Source organism: Anser brachyrhynchus (genome assembly GCF_964034855.1).
Source record: "Anser brachyrhynchus genome assembly, chromosome: 1".
NCBI classification, from domain to species: domain Eukaryota; kingdom Metazoa; phylum Chordata; class Aves; order Anseriformes; family Anatidae; genus Anser; species Anser brachyrhynchus.
The window spans coordinates 17,062,074-17,088,989 of record NC_137694.1 but is presented as its reverse complement, the minus strand read 5'-3'; the positions used below and the strand labels follow the sequence as shown (position 1 = coordinate 17,088,989).

The window sequence follows — 26,916 nt, the reverse complement described above, 5'->3', positions numbered from 1 at the left end:
TCAAGCTTTTTAGACCCGTGCTGGCTCTGAGCAAAGCCAGCTGGAGCGTCTCTGCGTCATCCTTTGTGAAGCAGAGCATTGGCCCAAACAAGAACATACCAGTGATCTCTAAAGTCTGTGGAAAATATTCAGAATCAGGTCTGGAGTGAGGTCAGAGGCAAAGAAACTGCCTGTCACGCTGGCCTGTATTTTCAGTAGGATGCTGATACTTACAGTGATGAGGTTCTATGACACCGTGGAGGACTTGAAGGGCAGCAAAGGCTCAAGAGTTTAATCCTATTGAATTATTGCCAACAACAGGCCAATTATTGGCAGGGCTGGAAGCCATGTCCTGTGAGGAGCAGCTGAGGACACTGGGTTTGTCAGGCCGGGGGGAAAGGAGGTCGAGGGGTGACCGCATGGTTCTCAAACATCCTGAGGAGGGGAGGTGGAGAGGGTGCTGCTGGTTTCGTTCCTGGTGTTTCGTGACAGGACACACGGAATGGCTCACAGCTGCCTCAGGGGAGGGTCACACTTGACACTGGGGAAAACCTCTTTACCGAGAGTGTGTTTAGATGCTTGAACAGGCTTCCTAGAGAGGTCATCGATGCATCATGCGTCAGTGTTCAAGAGGATAATGCTCTTAATGACAGGTTTTAACTTTGGGACGGCCCTGAAGCAGTCAGGGAGTTGGACTCGATGATCTCTGTACATTATAACTGCACGATTCGGTCCCAGTGCGCTCCCCTCAAACCTTGAAGTAAAACACAAACTACATCCACAGAAAGGAAGGCAGGGCTATCCTGAGAGCTCTGGCGGCTTATCCAAGCACACGTTTTCACTTTCACTTCGAGAAGCGCTCGATCCTCCCTCAGAACGAACCCCAACGCAGAACAGCAGCACGACCTACGAGCTTTATTGCGCAAAACCCCACTTCCCCACGGCGAGCCGCGGGTGCCGGGGCCTGGGCGTCGAGGCCTGGGTGCCCGGGCCCGGCCACCGGGGCCCTTCCTCCGCCCCGCCCCGCGCTCGGAGGCCGGCCCGGCGGCTCTGTCGTCGGCGCTGACGCCTCGCCCCGCCTCGGGGCCGGGTAGCGGCGGCCGAGGGGCGCCGTTAGCTGCCGGGCTCGCCCCGCGGGCGGCCGCCGCCCGCTCCGCAGCGGGCCGCGCCGGGCCCGGAGCTCTCGGCGCTTCCCTCCATGGAGCAGCAGCTCCCGGCCGGCCGGCGGCCCCGGCTGGTGTCCTCGCTGGGGCTGGGGCAGCGCTGCTGCGAGGTCACCTTAGACCAGGAGCGGGGGCTGCTGGCCTGGCGCCACCCGCGGCGGGGCGGAGGTGAGCGGGGAGCGGGGCGGAGCGGGGGCGGCCGGGCCGCGGCGGAGCGGGGCGGGAGGGCCGCGGGGCACCTGCCGGGCTGCGACGAGGGCAGCGAGGGCTGTGCCGAGCCGAGCCGAGCCGAGCCTCTTCCCTTCGTGAAGGATAAAAGCGGCCGGGCAGCGTGGCCCCGCGTCCTCAGAGGCAGTGTCTGGGGGTCAGAGTCCACCCGGGAGCGCTTGGAGAGCCGGCCCCGGGCTGGCGGAGGCACCGCGGGGCTGTGCCGGGCTCTTTGTGCAGCTCACGCCTTCCAAAGCCCGGCTGCAAGCCGAGCCCGGCGCCTTACACGTGGGTGCAGCCGGCTGCCTGCTGCTCGGAGAGGGCAACTGGGCACCAGAGAACGGGCTTTTGGTAACAAAGGGAGAAAACCCGGCCCTGTGGCTGGGTGAGAAAACCGGCGGCTCGTTGGGTTTAAGCCCGTTGTTCCCTGGTGCCGTGGCAGCACGTAGTCTTCAAATTGTATTTACATCAATCACAGTACAGCATGATACACTTACAGAACTTTAAAAGTGACTTTTTTTTCACCTGCATGACTTAGTTACAGCTAAAAAAACCCACTTTCATCCTGAAGCAGTGTTTCAGGTATTTTTTTCTTTTCAAGTTAGTTGTTTTTGAAGAAGTTCGCTTTGTAAAGGGCTTCGTCGAAACTTCCAAAGAAAGTTTAACTTTTGTGAGTTCCTGTTTGGGAAATATCTATTACAGGCTACTAGTTTGTAATGCGGTAACAAAGCTGTTTGTAGTTCCCCAGTTGTGCAGTTTGAATAGTGCTGATTTATAAAACTGCAGCTGGGAGAGATGACTGCCAAAATGCCCGAGAAAATTTCAAGATGACTTCTAAAAATGTCTTTGCATGAAGTAGATCAAGCTTTCTGCTCCTTATTTATTTTATCAGATTCTTTAACCTTGTGGTTTTTATATGCTTATTATTTCCAGTAGTCTTATAGCCCTGCTAGCATGATATGTGAACCCGTGAAAATGTTTCATGTCCTTCTCTTCACAGCAGCTGGTATAGAGTGGAAAACCAGAGTCATCGTCATTTTAGAGGTGGAGGAACTGAGACAGAGAGAGAGGAACTAAGTGAATGATAGAAAAGTTAACTAGAAGTTTATCTTAGGTTAAATGTAGATGTCTCCAGTCCCAGGCAAGTTCACAGACTTAGATAGTAAAATAGTTCTTCCCTTCTTAGCATGTGCTTAAATATATATATATATATTTTTTTTTTATCATAATGTCTTATTGACTTAAGACTTTTTGAAAAAAGATGGGGCAAAGAGGAGGACTCAAAAAGAATTGAATGAATTTGATGTTGCAGTCTACGTGACTGAGAATCAGTCATGTTTTAAATGTATCTCTTATTCGTGATAACATAAAAATGTTTTTTGTTATTGTCCCCTTCCTGTTGGGCGTACACAATTTGATGTACTCTAGCATTTTTTCAGCAGTACTGCTGAAAAAGGTAATTTGAAACTTACTTTAGATGTGCAACTAAATGAACTTAAAACTTTGCAGACAAATTAGTTCTTAATCTGCTGAGTTTAATGGAATAAAATGCCTCTAGAGGAAGGTATCTGGATTTTAAATGTAATATACAACGTTTCAAAGCCTTTTGGGGACAGTTGCTCCCACAAGGTAAAGTAGCCCCTGCTATGGAGAGAATTCTGTTGAATTTTGTAAAACCCTTCTAAAAATCCTTTCTGAAGTTACTGGTTGCCTTACAGGCCTAGAGCAAGCTCAGTGGAAGCTCCATTCCACTGTATGATAACTTCCCTCAGACCATGAATGAATGCCACAAAATCCCACTAGCTCTATTATTAGTCCTCTGAGGTTTACAAGTGCTTATAAACAAGTTCTCTTGATTTATTGCTGGTGGGCCAAACCAAGTATGAGCCTGTCCTGAAGCCAGCTCCAATGTGGATGTCGGAATGCTGGGAGTAGTAGAAGGAGAGTGGGACATAATAATAAACAAGGCTCTTTTTGAGCTGGTTTCTGTAACAGTACTCAGTTGGAGATTCCTTAAGTGGCAAGCCTGGTTACTGAGTGTGGTTGCTGTCCTGTAACACAGCTATTTACAAGATTTTGGAAAATATGATATAGATTGAGAAGAGAAAAGGGAGAGTGGGAGAAGAAATAGAAATGCTTAAGTGTTCTGAAAGCACAGCTATAATTTATGTAGAGAACAATACAATAAATGAAGTATTCTAAAAGTCCTGATTAATTCATGTGTTTCCCGAGCTTGCACTTTAGTACCATCAGTTCTATATTTTTGCTGCCTTCATGTCTTTCAGCCTTTTTAAGACCTGGGATGGCTCACTGTGTTCTCTGCAATTATTTTGGAAACATGAGCAATGTACATGACGGTATATAAATAAGCTTTATAATATGGAAGATGGTTAGTTAGAAGCATATAATTTCAGAGGTGTAGCTTGACCAAGATTGATATCTTTCATGCATTTAGCCTTTGACTACGTGACTGCTTTACAGTATGCCTAAATATAGACTTAATTATGCAGTATAGGCATTCTGTATTTTTTTCCCTTGTTGAATAGGTAGTTCTTGCAGTGAAACAGTCTTTAAACAGAACAACTCAGAGCTGCTTATATTCTGAGTATTTATTGCTCACTTGCATTTAACTGCTTGAGTTAAAATGATTCAGTATATGTTTTGTCAAGGTTTTCAGACTTTCACAGATAAGGAACTAGAACTGTAGTTAGATGTACTGTAGAAGTACTGAAGTATCTACCTCTTTGATATTGCATCCAAACTCAGGAACAGATGAGAAACAATAGAGCCTTTGTTCTGTTGTCTAGGAAAATGTGGTTTTGTAGAAGATGGGGAGATTGTGTGGTTTTTCATCTTTGCACAACAATATAATTTTTTTGGTTTTTTTTGAGAAAAACATTGTCAAGATGTCTTCTGTGAAGAAATAAGTATTGATTCAGCAGAATTATTTTTAATGCTGTCATTGAGAAGATACTAACAATAACAAAAACATAGCATGCTTGTTCAAGCCATGGTATGTTTTTAAAACTTTAACTCCTAAGTAATGTTTATTTTCCTTCCTCCTGTTAGGCCTTGTTTAACAGCATCATATTTTCAAGTGCAGAGGTTCCCGTTTCCTGTTCTTTGGTTAGACTCATTTGAACTTAGAATGAAAAGGTTTATCTGAATTTCTTCATGTGTTTCTCAGTTACTTCTAGCTATACACCTTTTCCTCCTAGACATGTCTTCATCTTCAAGCTTGCTGAAGAACGTTCTTTTTCAACTTTGGAACACTAGTACATACGATGTAGTTGTAAATCATAAGTAGCTTATGCAAAGCTGCGGTGATTAATTATCTTGTTTTATTATTTCCTCATGTTGATGCCCCAATCTGTGGGGTGTTGGTTTTTTTTTTTTTTTCAAGTAATACAGTTAAAAAGTGGTGTACTAAATTTTGTAGTTTATGTATTGTACATATATACTTAAACGATTTAACTCTTGGCTAGTTCTAAGGTAGCGTAAACACAGAATAAGATTCTTTAGTCATTTCTCTATTTTTTTATTTGTGAAGTACAGGAAGGAAAGGGATGATCAAAGTAGGCACCTGGACTGTGTACCTTCCCTTTCTGTGTGCTCTTAACCTTTCTGGTTTTTTCCTTCAGAATTCTCCCTTGGCCCATTTTTTTTCAGCATTTTTCCCAAAAGAACCCCTCGAGGAAGCCTCAGTACTAGTGTTGACAAGACTGATGCCATTCTGATGATGTGGATTCTAGAGAATGCTCAGTTTGATAAACACAGTACAGAAACAACAGAGGTGGGATTACTTGGAAACTAGGTCTGTCCAGCACCTGTAGTGTGTTGATACATCCTTAGTCAAAGTCACCTTTCCTGAGTTGTTCCCAGCTGGCAGCGGGCATGTAAGGAAATCTGAACCATGTTTTTTTTCTTGGCAGTTTCACTGACTATATTGAGCTGGTAGGATGTGGGGAATAACAGCCCTGACAGTCATTGTTTCTAACAGCGGAACATACTATTCAAGTACAGATGCACACTTCGTTAACCAGTATGTTTTTCTGCATATACCTCTTTGAGTTTTGTGGTGTTTTTTTTTTCTTCTCATTGTTTTGGTTTGATTCTTTTTCTTTTTTCCCTTTTTTTCTTTAAGGTGACGACATACATCTTGTTAAGTAACTTATTGTTTTTAGCATTGAAATATGCATAGTTGATCAATTAGATTTAATTTGGAAATTTAAAAAAACAGGAAAATGTTCTACAGTTAATACATGAAGGCAATTAGCAATTGTGTGTCCAATTACATTAGGAACTTATTCATTGTCTATTGGTTTATGAAGTATATGAGGATTTATTTTAAATTGGCTTTTTATTTTTAAATATATTCATATATGTATGTATATATATACACACATGCACATACATGACTGTATTTTGTGAGATCGTGGCCTTCAGCTTTTTCGGTGACTTTTCCAGTTTTGAATTAAATCACTTAGTCACAACTCCTTTTTTTTTCCTCATCTTTTTTTTTTTTAAGGATGTGAATTCTATGTAATTATGCTCTGCATCCCTATGCAGCGTCTTCACGTAGTCTGATCTTTATTTGACACAACTTTTTCTAGTGTATGATCAATATAATGCAGTGTACCTTCTGATGGAAAACTTTCTTGTTTTCTTGTTTCTAGGTGAAAGGAAAGCTTAAGCTTAGGATAAGATAACTTACTATTCATGCTGTCTTTCTGTAACAGTAAATAACATTAAATTAGTCTTCAAAGTGACTGAAAAAATACTCTTTAGTCATTAATATTTTTAAGTTAAAATAGTAGGCTTATTATTAAATTAATTCTGAATGCCAGTGTACTCATGGGGCTGAGCTGACTACTTAAGAATAAACTAAATATTATAATCGCAGACATTTGGTGGGTTTTTTTTTGCACGCTGAAACACTAAACTAACATGTTTTAGAGAGAATTTGACCTGTAGAATACGTGGTTGGCTGTAGTAAATGAATAAATCTTGACTTGGGTTCTGAACGAGTTTGCTTGTAAACTCAGGAAGCGTTCTGTGGGAGTTACAGACAGAGATGACGCACTAAAAACCCATTCTAACAGACGAAAACATACTTTACAACTTTCAGTTCCTATTTTCACAAACCAAACCTAGTCAGTGTGTTTACCTTACAGTTTTTTTCCCTCACTTGTTTAACGTGGGGAGAAGTAGTATGCATCTAACACAGTATTTTGCTGATTTGTCAGTTTGCACTTCAAGAGAAGATTCTGTTAAGACTGTACGAGCACTGAGCACGGAGCAATGAGTGGCACAGCCAGTGTGGTGGGAAGATTGTTGTCTGTCTGTTGTAGTCTGTTTGGCCAACAGGGCCAGACCTACCTAGGGGTGCATCAGGCCCAGCACCGCCAGCTGGGCGAGGGAACGGATTGTCCTGCTCTGTGCTGTGCGGCCTCATCTCGAGTACCGTGTGCAGTTTTGGGTGCCACAGTATAAGAAGGACATAAAACTACTAGAGAGCATCCAAAGCAGGACAGCAAAGATGGTGAAGGGCCTAAAGGCCAAGACATACGAGGATGGCTGAGGTCCCTGGGTTTGTTCAGCCCAGAGCAGAGCAGGCTGAGGGGAGGCCTCATGGCGGCCTGCAGCTCCCTCACGAGGGGAGCGGAGGGGCAGGCGCTGAGCTCTGCTCTCTGGGGACAGCGACAGGACCCGAGGGAACGGCATGGGGCTGGGACAGGGGAGGGTCAGGCTGGGTGTTAGGGAAAGGTTCTGCACCCAGAGGGTGGTCGGGCACTGGGACAGGCTCCTCAGGGCAGCGGTCATGGCACCAAGCCTAACAGAGTCAGGACATTTTTGGGCAATGCTCTCAGACACATGGTCTGATTTTGGGGTGGTCTTGTGTGGAGCCAGGAGTTGCACTTTATGATCATTGTGGATCCCTACTAAGTCAGGATATTCTGTGATTCTATGATTCCCCTCTACTTGGCATTGATGAGGCTGCGACTGGAGTACCATGTTGACTTCTAGGTCCCCTTGTACAACAGAGACATGGACATGCTGGAAAAAGTTTAATGGAGGGCTTCCAAAAATGATGAAGGAATTAGAGAATAGTCTTCTAGTGGTGCCCAGTATCAGGGCAAGAGGCAGTGGTCACAACCTGGGACACAGGAGGTGCTGCCTGAACACCAGGAGCACTTCTGTGCTGGGTGTTTGACTGAGCTCTGGCACAGGCTGCCCAGAGAGGCTGTGGGATCTCCTCCTTGGAGATCTTTAGAAGCCGCCTGGACGTGGGTCTGGGCAACGTGGTCTGTGTGACCCCGCTGAAGCAGGGGGTTGGACCAAATGACCTCCAGAGGTCTCTCCTAACTATAACCATTCTGTGATTCGGGCTGATAGGAATTCTTGAGCTCTGTTCAAACATAAATGCCATTGCATTCAAGCCTTGTTTTCTTAAGCTGTAGGGAATGTTCTGAATAACACGTTAATATTTGAGAGAGCTTTGTATCTTTTTGGCAATTACTGTATTAGGGAGTGTATGTTTTTGACTACTTAAAATTGGTGAATTCTGTCAGGGCAGTGGAGCTGCTTGGTGTTCGCACAGTGTCAGATAGTACTGAGGGGCATCGTTGGCATAGCTGGCATTCATAGAAGAGAAATTTCTCAAAGACTTTCTCCAAACACAAAGATTTACAGAGGAAAGGTGAGATCATGGTGTTTGTTTGTTTGTTTTTGCCATTCTTTTGTTCAGGACCCTGTTTTTTAGCAGTATGTAACTCTTGTGGCGTAAGATTAAAAAAGGCACGTATTTAACTAGAATGTTTATTGTTTGCGTTTTTTGACGTATCTGTGAAGAGATTTGCTAGAAAAGCAAGACTTCCACAATTGTGATTCTCAGGTGGAGAACACATCTATAGAACTAAGAGGGCTTAGAAAGACTGGTTTCAAGGTCCAGGGTTGTTAATATACGTTATGCAGTATGTACTAAAATACATGCTCCAAAGAAATGCTTTCAGTAATACTGGTTTAGAAGTGTTTTTTTAAAGTTTGCTATTTGTACAGTTGGAAAGCTTTTTTTTCCTTTTCTTTTCATTCTTTTTTTAAATACAGAAAATGCTTAATAAAACAATGACTTCTGTTCCTGTTCTAGCATACATACTAAGTATCCAGCACATAAAACTATTTCTCAGAACATTCATTACAGTATTGTCATTTAAATTTTGATCTAAATGTTGTCAGTTCTGTAGCATATCTGTGAGCAACATCAAAATGAGTTACTGAAGTGCAGCCTTTATAAATGTAATGAGCTTTCTTTCATATTCCGCCATATGGATAGGTGGCATAGCTGATAGAAAAATGAGAACTAAAAGCAGATCTAGAAAAAGAAAGGTTAAAGCACCTGCTCCCTTTTCTTAGTTTAGTGTTCCTTCTAGTCTATGTTGTTACTTGGATAAATGTTAAGTGGATAATCATACCGAGATTCCTAAAAACAAGCAGATTTTTGCTCTGAATGTCAGAAAGTCCAATTAATTATTAATATCCAATATTAGTTACTTGATGTAGTCCTACATATGTATGTGTGATATCTACATATATGTTGAATATTTTTAGTGAGTTTGTCTTTGCTCATATCTTTATAGAGATTCTATGATTGTTGCATTTCCCTGTTATGCTTTAAATGCGATAAATGCAGTCATTATAAGCTGCAATTTCTTTTGTAAGTAGTGAAAAGTATTTGAATACAGCCAGGTTCCTGAAGGAAGGTACTCATAAAATAGTTCACAGTAAAGTTGGAGACTACTAAGCATGTCTTTGGACTCAATCTTAAAATCTCTGTGAGAATACAAACCCTAAAGGAATATACATTGAGTTAAATACTAAAACACCTGTAAGGAAAAAAAGCCTTGCCCGTATAATCCTGAGCTCTCAGCAGAATGTGACAACACACAACAACTGAGAAGAGCTGTTGACAAATAGGACAGAGGAAAAAAAAATAGTAGCAAATTAATTGTAGTCAGCACGGTGAAGAGCTCATGAAAAGTTTGACTTCTTTTACGTTCCTTACTACCACCACACTACTTGTGCAAAGTAGCAAGAAAGTTGAAATACAGGGTAGAAACCAGTAACAACAACAAAAAACAGTAACAAAAGTATTAGTGTTTGTTTTTTGTCTAATATCTCTTTATATCTGTCTACATATGGAAGAGAAAGTATATTATAACAATCTCTTCTATAGTAAAAAGTATAATAATACATAGTTATATAGTTATATGTATGTATGTGTTTGTGCACCACTTGCTTGTGCATAAATACACAGTGTGCTCTTTCAGTTCCTCTTAATTTTTTTTTTTTTGAGATAAGGTAAAAGTAGAGAAATTTTGAAATTGGTAATGAAAATGAGACAAAATTCTCAGTTTGACAGGAGTCAGGAAGACTGAGAATGTGTTGAGGGACAATGAGAGGAAAAAAAATGCGGGTAGAAGAAATTCTTTCATAATGTGAAAACAAGAGGCCTTTAATTCTGAAAAACATTACTTTTTATGGAAGGGAACTAGATTTAACAGTACGTAAACATAACATCTAGAATTTGCTTCTTAGGAGGTCTTGAAGTTTGAAAGCCTGGTGGGATTTAAAGACTTAAGAATTCTTATGAATGCCCTTCTTTCATAAGACAGCTGCTTACTTGAAAATAACAAATAGCCTTTGTAGTTTCTCTTTTGCTTTATTTAGTTGCATGTTCTTTGAAATAGCTTGTGCTATTCACTCAAATGTCTGGATTAGGGGTCACTGAAGGGGCAATTTCCTTCCTCTGAAAGCAATATTACTGGATTTTCGCTTCATGCAAAAACGTTTTTATACTCAGAACATCTAGCTTTCTCAGAAATCGTAGATACTTTAAACATTAATTGAGGTAGTTCATAGGTGGTTATTGATGATGTGCTTTGAGTAAATGAGAGAGGAAGTTGGAAATGTTCAGCAAATTTCTAGTTATGCTCTTGATTGTGCTTAATAAGCAGCTACTCTAATTGTACATCTACATCGTATGTAAAAATAAACATTCAGGTGCTGTTTTAAGATGTCAATGTGTAAGGTCTTGTGTTCACACAGAAAACTATTTTGTACCAACCTCTGAGATCATTGCTGTAGAAGAAACTGAACTGAACAAGAAACAGCGTAACACTGGCAAATGGCAAAAATTGGCAAAGCCACATGCTTTCACAGGTAAGGCAGATACAGTCTCAGGATGCATGTGTTAATTACCTTGTTGGAGATATTTTAGGGCAGATTGAAAAGTAATCTTCAGAATGAATAATATTTTTAACAGAAATGATGTGTATAAAAAATCTTCCAGTATACATTTAAAGGTCTTTAGTTTGAGAACTTGAACCCTTCATTTAAGAACACATGGTTTGTCTAGTTATATAATGAAGTGCTAGCTCATGTCTTACATCTCTGCTGCTAAGTGGATCTGCAGTAGGACACTTGCTTTATACTACTTGACTAGACATTCAGAAGAAAGGCTGGAAAAATGAGACCAAATGTTTGTTTTTGTTTTGTGTTTGTTTTTGTGTTTTTTTTTCTTAATTATTCCTAACCGTCAGAATGTGTGCATGTAAATGTTCTTTGTGTTATTGACTGCATTCATAAGACAAAGTGCCAAAAAAACGTTCTGATTGTTTTGGGGAAACAGTAGTAAATTCTGTGCTGCAAAGCTGGGGAAAATGCGATTGCTCCCATTCAAAGGAGTATATTGTAGAGTACTTCCCTCACATTCAGTCCTTCAGTAGTAATGATTGATGATACTGTAGATGGAAAAGTAAGAGTGTTCTGATCTCACCAACCTAGTTCTTGATGTGCAAGAAGATTTAATCGTTTTTTTCCTCAAATTTTAGCTTTATGAAATGAAAGTCTCCCTGTTCTGTTGATTAGATGGGAGCTACTATGACGGCTTGCCTTATCATCTTAAGCTTACGGCCTTTTATATCACGTAGACATTGCAGATTTCAATATGGCTAAAAATATCTGTACAAGCTCAGAACTTTTGTATGTTTATAATCAATTTATGGAGAACGGATTGCATTGGGTTTAAAAAGTGTTTATGTTTGAGTATCTGATATAAGGTAAGGACATAGAGCATGTTTTCACTTAATTTTTTTGTTTCTACTGTTGATGCTCTGAATCCTTTCATTAGCGGGGGTTAGCACTTCTTTAGAAAGTCATATATTTGAGAGATCTATTTGAAATGCATGTCATTTCACCAAACAGTCTCATTGTGCCTCTTCTTTTTTATTATTTTTTAATTTTTATTTTTTAATAGTGTATTACGTGAAAAAAGCCCGAAATCACCGCTGGTGGTGCAGAGATGTGACGTTTTGGTGCGTTGATGAGAACTTGTGTAACCAGTGGACGCAGGCACTGAAAGAATTACTTGAAATGCAGAGTAAGTTCGACAAAGCACTAACATTTGCAACATCATTTTACAGGCATGTACATCAGTCAAGATTATTTTGAGATTTTTGATATCTTTTTTTAAACTCTTAAGGCTCGCTTAAGGTGAGGCAGGTGGGGAATCTTCTTGTCACTACTTTGCATCTTGCTGTACTTACATCTGTAAGCTGTACTGAGTGAGTGTTTCATCAGTCAGGACTATAGGTGTCTTATACCTTTTTTGTAAATTATTTTTGAAAATAAGAATATAGTGGGAGCTTAGCAGCAGCTTTAAAAGATTCTAGCTTTGGAGAATGTAAAGCGTAGATGTAGGCTCAGAAACCTGAGATATTCTCAAGATTGTATTGGGTTGTAGTAATTATTGGACTTGTGGGTGGCTTTTTGTGCTTATGTGTCACATATCCACTCTCAGTAACGATGTACCTTATCTAGGTCAGAGTTCTGGGTAATAATTTCTGGAACTCTTGGGCATCTACTTTTTGGAAGGCTAAGAGTAGTTTTGCAGGAGTCATTCCTGACAGAGACAACTTGATAGATGTCAGGGAGCAGCAGGAGCAGGACGACTCCGTGGCAGAAGGCAAGTCAAGGGTGACAACAGCACAGGCAGTGCCCTCACTGGCCAGGGTACGGTCCCACTGTTGCTGAGCAGGACGGGGATAGCAGCAGGTTCCATTTACAGCCCAGACATGACAAAGAAATCAAGTCCATCCAGAGCAGCAGGAGGTGGGGCTGGAGGCAGGACTGGGGACAAGCTACTTACAGCGTAGAGCTGACCTCCATCTGATAGAGAGAGACAAATGGGGAAGGGCCTGGAGACAGTTACACCTACAGCATGACTCAGACAAGGCCTAAAAATACCTAAAAATAGATACTTAACAAAAAACGTTCTTTTGAACAGGCATTGGAAGTGTGCATCTCACCATTTTTTTCTTTTGTATGTGTTACACCTGAGGTATGTCTTCCAATAAAATCTTTTAAGAAATGGGTTTTGTGCACCTGTTCACTGCATCCATGAGACATGTGGCCTGGTCAGACATCTCTGAGTACAAACGTTCATTCAGTTGGTAGCAAACAGTTTCAAAAAAGGTAGCAGGTTCTCAGAGAGGATGGTGCTTTGGTGTGTGGTAGCTTTAAACCATTCAAAAAGTCTAGCTTGGGTGGATTTATTGTGTGTGTTGATCTAATAATTCTGTTTATTCTTTTAAAATAACAATTTAGAATGTCGTATGAGAAGGTACAAATGTTATAACAGATATGTGTTCTATTAAAAAAAAAAAGTGTCTCTTGGTGTAGCAAGCATTACCATTTCAGGTATCTATTGGTACAGAGATATAATAATTGTTTTCATCGCCACCGCCAATGTAAACCCATAGCAATTTGAACAAACTTGAAATAGTAATCTCAAAGGTCCTTTCTGAGGAGAAGGGCTTACATATGTAGGGCAAACTTCTGCTGTTGCAGCATGTAGTTTTGTGAAATATCCTCATTGCTTCTTTATAGCACAAAGGAAATTTGCTTTAAATATGCTACCGAAGCAGCAACACTGTTTACATAAATTAATGGAAAAGTATTTGTATGTATGTCTCATGTGGAAGTTCCTTTCCTCCTGCTGCGCTTGGATTTTTTGTCCTGCATGCCTGTGCTACTAACACCATGTGAGAATAATATGCGTGAGACTAGCCACATGGAGCCAGACGAAAGGTCCGTATTGGCAAATATTTCATAAGAGCATACAGGGCAGAGTGAATCCTACATCCTCTGGCACAGTAGCCTTAGCTTCCAGAAATGTCTTATAGCCTCTGGCTCAGGTAGTTTGTATACACTCAGAATGATTTTTCTCCCATTAGTTTTCTACTGTGCATGCATGCATTTAATTCTTTGTAACTGATACAACTTGTGAAACTACAACATGAGGCAGAAATCCAGATCCCAGTTACGTATTATTTGCTTATTCTTTAAATTTTCTACCTAGTCATACCATTTGATGCCTTGCGGTTCTGCTGGTATGAAGAAAAAAAAAAGTAATCAACATTGCTGATCCTGAATTTCACCTGCTGTCACGTTACCCATTCAGTCAGTATACTCAGTATACATTGTCAGTATACTCAGTATGATACACAAGGTAGAAGAAGCAGGTTATGTTCACTTTAGCGTTTTCTGATTTGTTTTTGCATAGCTTGTTGAATTTTTTTTTGAGTTAAAAAAAAAAAATCTTATTTTTTACCTTACTGCAGAGTGTAGACCAAAGCAGTTGCTTGTGTATATTAATCCATATGGAGGAAAACGACAAGGGAAGAGGATTTATGAACAGAAGGTTGCTCCACTCTTCAGTCTGGCTTCTATCTCCACTGATGTTGTTAGTGAGTAATGAATATTTCAATATCTTAATAAGCTACTCAGAAATGTCTTAAAGAGTTGGTATGGTGTTTAAGTTCCTTCTGTTATCTTACCTTTTCTTACTAAGTGAATGAAGCTAAGCAGTACAGAGGGAACGTTTTCTAGTTAAAGTGTAAATACCCAGATAAATCATGACCTTATGTCCATTTTCTGCTTACTAGGTACAAACTTAAAATAATTTGTAAGTTTGGGTAGTTCTGATATTTGATCTCTTCATCTGTAATAAACACTGTTTTTTCCTCTCTCTTTCAGTTTTACAGTTTAAAAACAATTGTTCACTTGAAAAATGTTTCGCTAAAAATTGTGCTATATATAGCCATGTGTATATATATATATAAAAATATATATATCTCATAGTGCTTGTCTCTTTCAATTCTTTCCTTGGCATAAAATCATTTGAAGCACTTTTTATGGGCAAGCTGTTCTTGTGGGCATACTGACAATAGAATCATGGTTATTAATAAATTAATAACAGTTTTAACAGTCATATCTTTTTATAACAGTATTTTTATAACAGTAATTTTTATGTGCTCATTTCTTCATAGTAACTGAACATGCTAACCATGCTAAGGACAACTTATTTGAAGTTAATATTAACAAATACGATGGGTAAGTAACTTCATTTGCTCCTTTTTTTCCCCCTCACTGATCTATTCTGTATTCTGTCTCTTGTGGTCTCTAACTTAAAATAGTAGAGTTCATTGATGATATGTTTATTGCAACAGTTGGAAGATGCGGGACGTGTTCCTTTCTGTATGAGGTTATTCACGTTTAGGAGTATCAAAGGAAAACTGAACCATTTCAGTAGATCTGTTCAATATGTAATATATTCATGTGTAGTATAATGATATTTGCATGAGATTGGTGTGCAGAAGATCGATGTAAGATTACTTTTGCTGATCCAGAAGCTGAGTATTCTGTGATAGCCTGAGAAATACCCTGCAGAGTTTTGTAGTAGGTGATCTTGACACTTACATGAGTCCGAAAAACTGTATTAGTGTAAAATAATGCATTATTTAGAAATGTTTAATAAAGTTCCTTTCACCAAGTGGAAATAACTGCTATGTCATTTGGCTTTACTTTTTTCACCAGTTTTGTTCTGTTTGTGAAATTACTGGTTTAAAAGAAGACTTAGCTGAATAATAAAATTGCATTCCCTCATTAAGTCAATTGTAGAAGCGGAGTATTTTTAATGAATAAACTAATCATTTCAGTTCTGTTTCATGACGTGAAATGAGCCATATGATTGTAAAATTGAAAATGTATGCAGAACCTATGCAGATAAACTCTCATAACTACAGTATTTTAAAATTATATCTGACTATGGTTGTAGACAGGTACTTTTAAGTAGGCAGGTACTTTTAAGTTCATAAACTGAAAAAAACAAAACAAAACAAAACAACAACCAACACTTAGATTTACAAGAGTACTCCGAAAATGTACTTGCATGGTATAAATCAAGTGAAGGCATGATGTTGACAAATTGTAATTGTAAGAGACTACATTCACAGATTGAGTTCCTAGAGCTGCTTTAAAATAAGTTGACTTTATGTAAACCGTTTTGACAATATTGGCATTTTCCTTGGTTTTGCAGATATGCAAGGAAAATAACCTAGAAAAAAGCTATTTAAGATTTTTCTCCATTTCATCTGACTTAAGTCATTTGAAGTATATAATACTGAGGATTGGTGGCATCTCAATACAGAGTGGGAAAGAGAATCAAGCAAGCCAATGTCTAGAATTGGCTATTGTATGAGATGGTGCCCAAAGTGGTAATCAATCATTCTGTCCTGAAGGGTTTGTCAAGGACTATCAAAACAGGCTACTCTTGTGTGAGATTCAAGAAGGTGTAGCTGAACTTGTTAGTGTGGATGGGAGGATTCCATTTCTACTGTAATATAATGTTTTAGCCTTCACCTATATAGACTTAGTCTAGTAAAGTATTGAGAAGTGAAACTTCTACAACTTAAAACTTCTAATGCTTTATATTGATGCAGATTGTATGTATTATTGTAAGCTGTGCATATGTGTATTCTCATTAAGGCCACTTACCGTTTCATCACAAAAATAAAAGTAAGTATTTTTCAGGAGGTTCAGATAAACAGTTTAAAAAGTTTTCAAAATAAATAGTTAAACAGAAGTTGGGACTTTTGGGGGAAGGAGGAAGACTACTTAGGAAATGTTGCAACATCAAAGTGGGAAGACAAGCAGAGAATCCTTGCCTTTCTAAAAACAAACAAAAATGTATAGCTTAAAACCAAAACCACATGCAACAAAACAGCCTACTTAATCTCACCGTGCAGTATGTATATAAGTAACTGCAGAAGTTGGATGTTCTAGGAAGCTTAGGAATAATAGGAACAACTTGAAGCTTAACGGTGACTTCAAGATAGCATGGTGAGTTGTTCAGCTCTAAAGAGAGGTGATTCTACTATCTGGGGATATATGCCAGAATTAAAAGGAGGAGATGAGCCTTCACATCCCCGAAGATGTCTTTTAAAACATGATGGAATCCCCTCCTAGCAACTTGCTTTTACACCAAGTGGCAGTGACCAATTGTAGTGGTACCCAAAACATTTTTGACAGATTGAAACAATCTCTAGTGTAGATGTACTTACTCATTTTAAAGGTGCTCTAAATCGCTCTTTGGTAGTTCCAGCTTAAATCTTGTTTTGGTGGGGGTTGTTTTTGGTTTCCTTACCATGACTGAGAAAAACAGTTGGCCAGAGAAGCGCATTTAGCGCTTTTTAGAATCTCAGAGTTCTTCCATTCCCAGACCGGGCCTGAATGGCAGGTACCTTGAGAACTGCATGCTGTCTTTCTAAGCCTGACTTTAGACCATTGTGTATGTTTCTATGGTGAACAGTAACATTAGGAAGCAGTTCTTTTGCAAATTATTAAACAGCAGATCATGTGGTTAAATGGAAGATAGAAAAAGAATGTTTCAATCGCATAAGCGTGTGTTTCTAAGTTTAGTTTATTCTTTTCACATAGAGGGAAAGCTTTGGATTCCTACATCTAATTGTTGTTCACCTGTCCTCATAAGTCACTTCTGATAAGTGAGTTTTCCTTCATTCAGTGATGAGATTCTTCATACAATCTACAGATTCCCAATTTGGGAAAGCTGTGCTTGTTATTTTGGAACTAGATACAGGATTCTTACTGATAATTGCTTCCTTACCTTCCAAGTGTATGTGCTGAGGCGTATTGTATAAACCTCTTGTGCATGTTTCCTGTTTGTTCTTCGCATTTCTCCTAATAAGAATTTCCCCTGGTGAGCGTACTGATCCAATAGCTCAGTGATAGAACAGCTTCCCCTTGAAGATGCTTAATTAATGTAGCCAATGTAGTTACCGTATAGCAGGTTCTTGTACGTTGTTATGCAGAACTACATATGTTAATGGCATATATTAATGCTGTAATATTGTACAAATAATGACTGTTTAGAATAAATCTGATATGCATAAGGATAATAGTGATTCATATATATGCCTGTTTCACAGGTCTGTGGAAAACTTTCATTTTTTTTCTTCTAGTTTTTGAATTAGTTTACAGAATTGCAGAAAGGTTGAGGTTGGAAGGGAGCACAGCTCTTTTAAAACTCATTTGTTTCATGGAGATGCTACTCCTGAAGTTCTGAATGTAATTTATTTTTATTATCTAACAAGTGAAATGCTACTCCATTAGAAAAATAAACCCAAAATGTAAGAAACACCTTAGGAAGATGTCTTTTACAGTAGTCCTTCACTAGGGGCCTTCACACATGTGCCTCACGCATTGATGATCATCTGATGTTTGCAGTCAACTTGGTCATGCTAATTTTGTATCAGTGAACTTTTTCATTTGTCAGTTTAAAAAATTACCCTTGATAGGAATAGAAGTTCATATTATTCTGTTACCTCTGAGTCTGGATATACAATTTGTTACAAATAGAACATAGACCTTAAGCTGAGGTGGAAATTTTTGACCAATTCCTCTCTTTCTTAGAAGCTGCACAGAAAGTTGAGACAGTTGAAGAATAACGTATTTAAGCTTTGAGGAGATAAATTCATTATAATGAGGAAACACAAACCTCCTTTTCTCCCTTCTCACACAGTCTCTTAGGTGTTGACTTAGAGCTGGACAGTATAAGACTGTCTTCTCCGTTAATGGGAAAAAAATTGTTTATTGACAATAAGAGAATTCTGAAAATACGATAATAAGTCTAAGTCATCAATACTTAAAAACTAAATCAACTAACTTGTCCTATGGGATGAGTGCTCATTCTGCAGTATCTATTGCTGACTATGTGGACGAGTTGGTGTTTATGCATTGGAAATGATTGCTATAGAAAACAGGAAATGTTCCAAATCATGTATAATTTTGGATTTGTCATGTGTTCCTTCAAAGTGTATTGGAAGTAGTCTTTCGGTTACAGAATGTTTATGCTTTTAGAGTTCAGAGTGTGCATTTTATTACTGTGCATTTTATTATTGTGCATGAAATGTATACTGCTGTAAAATAGTTTTTTACTTCCTAGTATTTGCTTGGGTGTGGACACTGCTGAGCTTTAACATACTGAGGATCTGTGTAGCTGCTGTACCAGCTCTGACCTGAATTAATTTTGCAAACCAAAGTTTTGCTTCTGGTAACATTTAGAACTCTGTTTCATTATGAGTGGTTATGTAGATATACATGACTTCTGTCTGTTTGGGCTATCAGCACGTTCAAAAGAGCATGCAAGCATGCATTTTTCTGTTTTTGACTTTCATATCGCTGCTAAATGAATATTGTAAAATGGCACACTTCTGCTTGAAGCCACAGATATTAAACTTACCTCTCCCTTTTCAGTAAAGGTACCCTATTTCCATTTTGCTTACTTAGAAAGCTGTGTGTGCAGTCCTGTTCGGTGTTTTCCTTGTATAGTGATTTTCCACTGATACCTGTCTGTCTGCATACAGCAATAGAGGACAGAGAAATTTTTTAGGTTGCATTCCAACATTTTTCAAACGTTAGAGAACCGTCGAGGCGCATTTGTAGTTGTGTAGCTTGAATTTTTTTCTGCTTTTTGTTTAATGCCAAGTTGACTGTGAGCTACTATATTCTGTAAAAACTGGAGGAGGAGATTAGAACAACTATATTTGATGTGCAGTGCATGCCCTAAGTAGAACACTTGCCGTGTTGTTTATTGACTGTTAGTGTGCATTCTAATTTGTGTTTCCTGGCAGTGTTGTTTGTGTTGGTGGGGACGGCATGTTCAGTGAAGTGATGCATGGTCTCATTGGAAGAATGCAGAAGGACTCTGGCATAGACCAAAATAATCCCAAAGCACCGTTAGTCCAATGCAATATAAGGATTGGCATAATCCCTGCTGGTAAGAAAGGGTTAACTTTCAGTTTACTTTATTCATTTCTTGTTGAAATTCCTTCTATTCATAACTTCTTGAAATTAGGCCTAAGTGTGAGATACGAGCAATAGTGTACAATAAAGACACCTAACTGTAGCTCTTTGTATCCCAGTATGATTACTGATCGTATGCACTGCTATTTGGGAAGGATGCATTGCAGAAGAAATCTTAAATGTGCAACTTGAGAATTTGTTGTTAGTTCCTTGCTCTCTTAATTCGGTGGCTCATTTTACGTTAATACAAGATAAGATGTTGACAGTAATGTCTTTGGTCATCGAAACACATTAATGAGTGAAATTTATTGAACAGAGACTTACCTGTGGGGGCAAAAGTGTTGTGTGTGTTTCTGGTTTTGTTTTCTGTCAGTTCCAAATGCTCCACAAATGTAGTTAGAATTGCAGTAAGACCATCCCACTGTTCTAGCAACAGGTTGGTTCTGGTTTGTGGTTGTTTTGTTTGTTTGTTTTTGTTTTGTTTTATTTTTTTTTGTTTGTTTTCCCATTTGTTATCACAGAAAACATAAAGCATCTGCAGCTGGGGAACAGTCCTCAGGTTCCAGATAGCTGCATTTTCTGCCCAGGCTACTTTTGGTGCCAGACGCTGTACCTTCACAGTTCAGCCACGTACCGTCATTGAGAGGCATTTGTCTCAGGATTCAGTTCTCAATGATAAATTTAATTTTTATTGACCACAGTCACTGTTTGGATTAAGCTTGTTGTTAAATCTAGTGGCCTACCTGTTACCTCATCCCTGCCAGTTGGTGGGATGCCTTAAAAAGTGGACTTAAATGACTCTCTTGTCCAAGATTGGATTCAGTCTTGCAACTCTTTGATGGCAATTATGTGTAATTTTATATTATTTATCTGCATTTATTATTTATATTATTTATATTATTTATCTGCATTTATTTTGTGGACTGTGTGGAAAGACAAGTGCACTTTCTGGTGTCATTGGTATGCTGTTCTCTTTTCCTTGTCAGACACTTGGGATTTGAATTAAAGAACTGATATGAAATAAATACTGTGAGTTTCTAACTAGAACTGAAACACAGACTTTATCCGAAAATTTCACATCAGCAATAAAAATACACCAGGTGAAACAGAACATTTGTATCCTCAAGCTTTAGGTGACTAATTTTATGTTCATTGTATCTTTAAGAAGAATGTATCTAAACCTAAACATCTGAATTGTTGCCTGGAAAAAGCTTAACAGTTTCTGCTCATAGATGTCTAACTGTTACTGTATTGCAAGTTGTAATGTGAATATCCCCTTTATATTTTTTTGTTCCTGTTAGCTAGCACCGTTAAGGGTTCTGTGTAACCCTATATGTAACTGTAATCTGTTTTTATTTGTTGAAACTTCGTATTAAAATCAGTTTGTATATTAACCTTAAAGAATAGAATGTGAAGTGCTCTACCCTTCATTTCCCTTATTAATGTTTATTTCTTGGATTAAGGAGTTCTGCTTACATGATTTGGTTTCAGAAAAAAAATTGCCTACTGGTGATATTAGTGACCATAAAAAGACTGTTTAAAAAAAAAAAATAACAAAACAGAACGTCAGTGTTGAAAGCTATTTCTTTGCCCCTAGGAAAAGGAAATTAACTATTAGCATCATAAAATCAAAAGATTTAACCTTGCCTTTTCAACAATTTCTTAATGAGTTTTTTTCCAATCGCAGCCAGGAAGTATGAGCTTCACTGATGTTTTAAAATTGCTTATGTGTGTCAAGCTACTTTCTTCTCTGATGTACTTCAGTGGTTTTGTTGTTATTTTTGTCTGCTGTAGCTGTTTGCTATCTGGATGCATAGTGCATGCTGCGTTCCTGAACTACCATGAGGTACATCCAGCCTTGTAATCGGTGCTAAGACTCAAATATTTTCTTTAAGTCATTATTCTGATGCTTCAAAAGTTGTTTACAATAGCGTATAAGGAAGCTGGTCTTGAAATTCTGTTAATTAGTTCTTTGGAAGTACAGAAGATACAAACAGATCGAGATACGAATTATGTTGTACAATACTTAAAATGCTTCATTATTGAAATGTGAAAGTGCCTGTAGGAATATTATTTTGATATATTTATCAAACTCACTGAACAACTCTTAACCCTTTCTTAACACATCTAGCTATCACGGAGACCTGAGGTTGTGTATGAAATAGCCAAGCCCATGCATTGCAGGATGCTTGGGAAGGCAGCAGGACTTTTTTTCCAGACTGGTGAAACTTCTTGTGAAGCTGCTCTCTGTGGTGCTTACCTGACTGTTGTGAGGTTCTACACTTCACTTGACGTGATGGAGCTGTGACCATGTATTGACTCTAGCAGATCCCCTGGCTCTCAGAGTAGTTCAGGGAGAATTTATTCATTCCAGAATAAATGAAGTCTTTAAAAAGAATATTTTAAAGCTAAACTGACAATCCTGAAATACAGCAAGTAAAACAGAATAAAGCAATGCAAGTCATAAATACAGGAAAGCTTGATGCATAATGCTTTTTTAGTTCATTACAACCAACATTTTCTTAAAATCCTAAGAACATGTCAACTGATACTGACGACAACCATTACCCAGGGATTAAGTTCTAAAAGTGTGTGTCTTCTGACACACGGACACAATTTATTCAGTGAGGACAGGTGCCTGGGATAAGGTGACAGTGTCTCAGTGGTTTTTCTTTTTTTCTTTTAATCTCTTAGTTCCTAACTTCAAGCTGCGTTAGCAGAAACATGGCAGGTTGCTGCACTTTCGTTGCTGTGGTTAAACACTGTCTATATTCAAACTAGCACTCAATTCAGCAGGCTTAATCTTTGCTCAGAAATTGTCAATTTAATTGAACAGAGGTTTGAAACTACAAATGAAAGAAAGATTTAATGGTAAAACACCTTCACCTATATGATCTTTTTTTGAGGAATTAGCTTTATTTCGTAGGCAGAATCCCATTCTGCAGAATATTTTTATAAAGTCAATGGTACTTTTAAGTCGTAATTCTTATTTTCTGAAGCAAGCCCCTACATGGCTCTTTCAGGGTATCTGGAAATACACTAAGGAAATAGAATAGTCTGTCTTCTGTTTAAAAATATCAGCTAATCTTACGATTTATTCTACATTTTTATGAAATAACTTGTTTTTTAAAATGCCATGAATAAAGGCTCCTATTCATGGCTTTTGTAACTTCTGAACTTCTACATTAGTTGCAGCTGTTCCTAAATCTGCCAATGTAAATTGACTGACTGCTGTTGTAAACAGGTTTCTTGTTAAAAGTACTTAGAGGCAACCTGACAGTTCCACACTTAGTGTGGTAACTACAAGTCAGTGCACCTAAAAAAAACTTCTCTTTAGTTATTACTTTCTGCTAGTACCAGCTGCCCTTAAAGCACATTCAGCTGTTTTTTTTCGTACAGCCAGAGTGGCCGTATGCCTGCACATAACTTGAAACCAGAGAAAACCTTTTGTATTGGAACGTGGCACTGAGGTTTCATCCACATGTTTTAGTATTAAAATGATACCCTCTGGAGTAAGCCAAAGTAATTCATTCTCCTTCCTGAACCTGGCACAGAAGAGGGGGACAAAGCTGTCAACAGCTGTTGGAAACTCCTCTAGTAAAAGAGAACCGATTAGATTAAATGTGTTTATGATCTCAGCAGGTAAAAAAATCCTGCTGCATGCTGTGCTGTGGCATAATACTAGTGCAGGTTTTCTCTTTCCAGAAACCAAGCCTGCCAGTCTGCCCTGGGAATAGGGGAAAAATCTTTCAAGTACTGGAGAGTATTGAGTAAAATGCAGAAACAAAGTGTTAATTGCCATAGTGATTTAGGCTTCTAGTGCATCCAGATTCCTCTTGCTTTTGCTGCAGTCAAGGATATGAACTCTTAATGCCTAGGATTGAAGCATGAAGGGTGATTATAATCAGCATGTTGATGTGTGGCTATTGAAGCTCATGTTAAAACCAGCAAAGACTTCGTACAGGAAGGTTGCATAGAAAAAAGATTCATTCACAAATTTCAAAACCAGCTAGAAGTGAAATCACGAAGCGTGACTGGACTCCTATACTATTGCCATCTAGGCTGTAAAATTTCTCTTGGAAAATGTGTTAAAGCATAGCATAAAAAGCTATCTTTTTTTTAAGATTCTAAATGATGTATCTGCAACCTTCCCAGTTACAATATTTGTAATATTTAATGACCTTTGCAGTTTAGTTAGCATCTCATTTCAAGGTTGAGTACATTCAATTTGGAAGGTGAAGTCCAATGTTTTGTGTTCCACCTTCATCATTTTTAATCAGTTATACTCCTGGAAATGACTGTCTTAGAGCTAAATACTGCATTGGATACGGTGGGGCTGCTATGAGAACAAGTCAATCAAGATTACTTTTCCCTGTAATGTTTGTGATTTTAATTTCATCTTCTAAATTTGCCATTATTACCATTTTTGATATACTGTGGTACTGAACTTCTGCTGAAGTGATTATCTACAAGAATACAAACCAACAAAAAATGCCCCAAATCCTTCTGAAGTGTTTCTTTTTAAGCTAACCTAGCATTCTGCAGATGTGAAACTGTTTTCTTGGTTTCTGGGTGCCCAAGCCATCCATCTCTCCCTGTAACAGTAACTTTGCCTCCTTATTTTTGAACGTGTCAGATCCTTGTCCTTTAAAAATCACTTCCCAGCAAAGTCACAGTCTAGATTTTTCGAAGTACTAAATGCTGCTCAACCAAGAATTAACATGATATTTTGTTGATGGGTGCCAAAAAAATGATGACTTCACAAAATTTTGGCTTTATAAAAAAAACATAAATGTACAAGAACCATAATGAAGCTGTTATTGCATGTAGTGGAAAACCCATTGCCATGGTAATTTCTCCTTGAGGATTCAGAGTACGCTGTAGAAATACCTGTCCAGTTGTCAAGGGTATCTCACATTGAGCAATGCTCTTGAGTGCTAAGTGTGTTACTGTTTCTCTGTTAAATTCACTGCTTGCTCTAGGATCAACATCAAGCTGACTGTTGCTTCTGTCACCTGCTTAGTTTAGTACTGCAGCGACAGTCCTCCAGTTCTTTGGAATTTGTTTTGTTTTCCATCAACAAAAGTGCAAAAGTGAGTAGTCTTAGTCCAAAGAAAGAGCATGTGTTTTGTTTTGAGAAGAGTTAGTGGTAAGTTAGTAGTCTTAATCATTTGAAGAATGATGTTTGAATGCTTTGCCTTTCCTCCTATTTATTTCAGATGGTAAACATTGGTTTTGTCCACAGAATCATCCATGTAACCAGTTAGAATGACATCTGGTTTTGCTTATTACTTTGGTATGCTATGACCTGAAGCTTGGAAAAAACCTTGGTTAATTTTTATATCATTAACATTAAAAAAAATTGATTTGTGGATGGGAAGAAAGTGGAAGAATTTACCTATATAGCAATTGTGTGTCTATATAATACCTCCTAGTAACAAACAAACTCTTGAGAAAATGGGTTAATGAAACATACATGATGTATGGTAAAGATTCAAAGCAATTATAGTTGTTTTAACAAGGGCCATCTACTGTAAGAGTTGATGTGCCCTCTACACACTTACTATTCTCAATAGGCTCTTAATATCAAAATATCTGGGATGAGAACTTTCTGTAGCTGGGATGCTTCAATTTGGGATTCTGCTGTCTACATACAGTGGCATAGTGCCCTTTGAAATGTACTACCCTCTACATCTAGTGTACTAGTGTAACAGTGGGAAGCCAAGCAGAGTAATCTGCAGCACTTGAACACTGGTGGTTGGTGCCATTTTAGGTAATGGGGTTATTCTCCTTAGGGTGGATTTAAGTTTGAAATTGATACCCAGATTTTGATGCTACCTTTGTCTGTCTGCAGGTGAGATGGATGTCTAAACTCATGTTATAGCCAGGGGCCATCTGACCAGTCAATCTTTTGTTAAAACTGCCTGTCTTGTGTAGATGTTTAATTTCCTGAGGCCCCTCAAGTGGGGCAGGATGCCTGTGTGTGGGTACCTCGAATCGAACTCAAGCTGCCATCAGCTCTTCCAACAAGATCTCTTTGATCAGAATGGGAGCTGTGAAATACAGTCTACAGTGTCACACGTACATATGTAACTACTTTTAGGTGTCGTAACTTGAAGCTTAATCATTCCCTTGCACACTGATTTTCTTCTCCTCCAGCACAACCAATGCAAAAGTTTTTTTTTCCAATCTGAAGATCTTATTTATTTATTTATTTATTTATTTATTTATTTTTTAAATTAATTAGAGCTGAATTAGACTGTTAAAAAGCAGTCTAACTGCTTCATATATGCCTTGGAAGGGCAGGAATAGTTCTGTGTAATCCATAGAAACCTCTTTTATTTTCCTTTACTCTGTTATACTCCAGCCCCTACAAATCCACAAAGAAAATCTAGCAGAGCAGCATTGATATCATTTTTATGTCATTTTTAGCCAAAAAAAAAACAAACACCATCTAATACCTAACATTAGTCAAGAATTAAGCTCTGTGTAAGCTTCTTGCACAAACTGAGTGTTAATCAAGGTGTGTAAGTCAAACTGTATATTCACGTTCTAACACTGCTTTCTCTACCAGATTTGTAGATTGAAATTTGTAGATTTTTGATTAAATAAGCCAGATTTCAGTGACCATTATGTGTGTATCTCCTGAGTAGTAGACTCTGAATCTATTCAAGACCCATCTAATGAAAACTAAGGAGAAAAACTTTTTTTTTTTTTCCAAAATCATTTGGACTACCTGTTTGGTTCTGAAGTATTCAAAGAGATCCAAATCCTTACTAATTACGAACATTTTTGTGACCTTGAAACTAGCATTGTTAGGTTCATACTTGGCACGATGTGGTTGGTGTTAGGAGCAGTTATATTCTCTTAGAATGTACATGATGAATGATACTGGTTTTCTTGCTCAATACTACTGGATCTGAGAAGAAAAAAAAAAGTTTGTTTACTGTTTTGTAGGTCAGTTAAAGTTTGGTTTTTTATTTTTGTTTTGTTTTGTTGTTGTTGGTGGTGGTGTTTTTTTTACTCCACTGGCAAGTCTGAGAAAGAGGGATCATTTGATAGCTGGTAAACACTGTTGATATTTTCCCCAGCCTGCCATTTTAGACTCTTGTGAGTTAATTTCAGACATCAGGTCTAATTTTAGCCCTCCCTTGCTTGTTAACTGAATAGAAATGAAAATAACTCCTGTAAAATTGCCCAGCAGATAAATCAGCTTTTAATTGACTACAGAAGAGTATAGGGAGCCTCCAGTGTTTAAATCTAGCTTGTGTGGATGCCCCTCTTCTCCTCCCACCCAGAGCATAAGACTACTTGGAAGCTCTGGCTGTTTACATCAGGACAGAAG

General features: G+C 38.4%; 1 protein-coding gene across 2 annotated transcripts in view; it reads left to right on the top strand.

The window, feature by feature from the left end:
• The first annotated feature begins 936 nt into the window (after positions 1-936).
• CERK (ceramide kinase) overlaps positions 937-26,916 on the top strand; it is a 46,451-nt gene continuing 20,471 nt past the window's right edge. For both annotated transcript variants that reach the window (XM_080602546.1, XM_080602545.1), the window contains exons 1-6: positions 937-1,310; positions 10,455-10,568; positions 11,665-11,787; positions 14,030-14,155; positions 14,738-14,801; positions 19,400-19,545. In XM_080602546.1, coding sequence (XP_080458672.1) covers positions 1,178-1,310; positions 10,455-10,568; positions 11,665-11,787; positions 14,030-14,155; positions 14,738-14,801; positions 19,400-19,545 — 706 coding nt within the window. In that variant the 5' untranslated portion in view covers positions 937-1,177. The remainder of the gene's footprint in view (positions 1,311-10,454; positions 10,569-11,664; positions 11,788-14,029; positions 14,156-14,737; positions 14,802-19,399; positions 19,546-26,916) is intronic.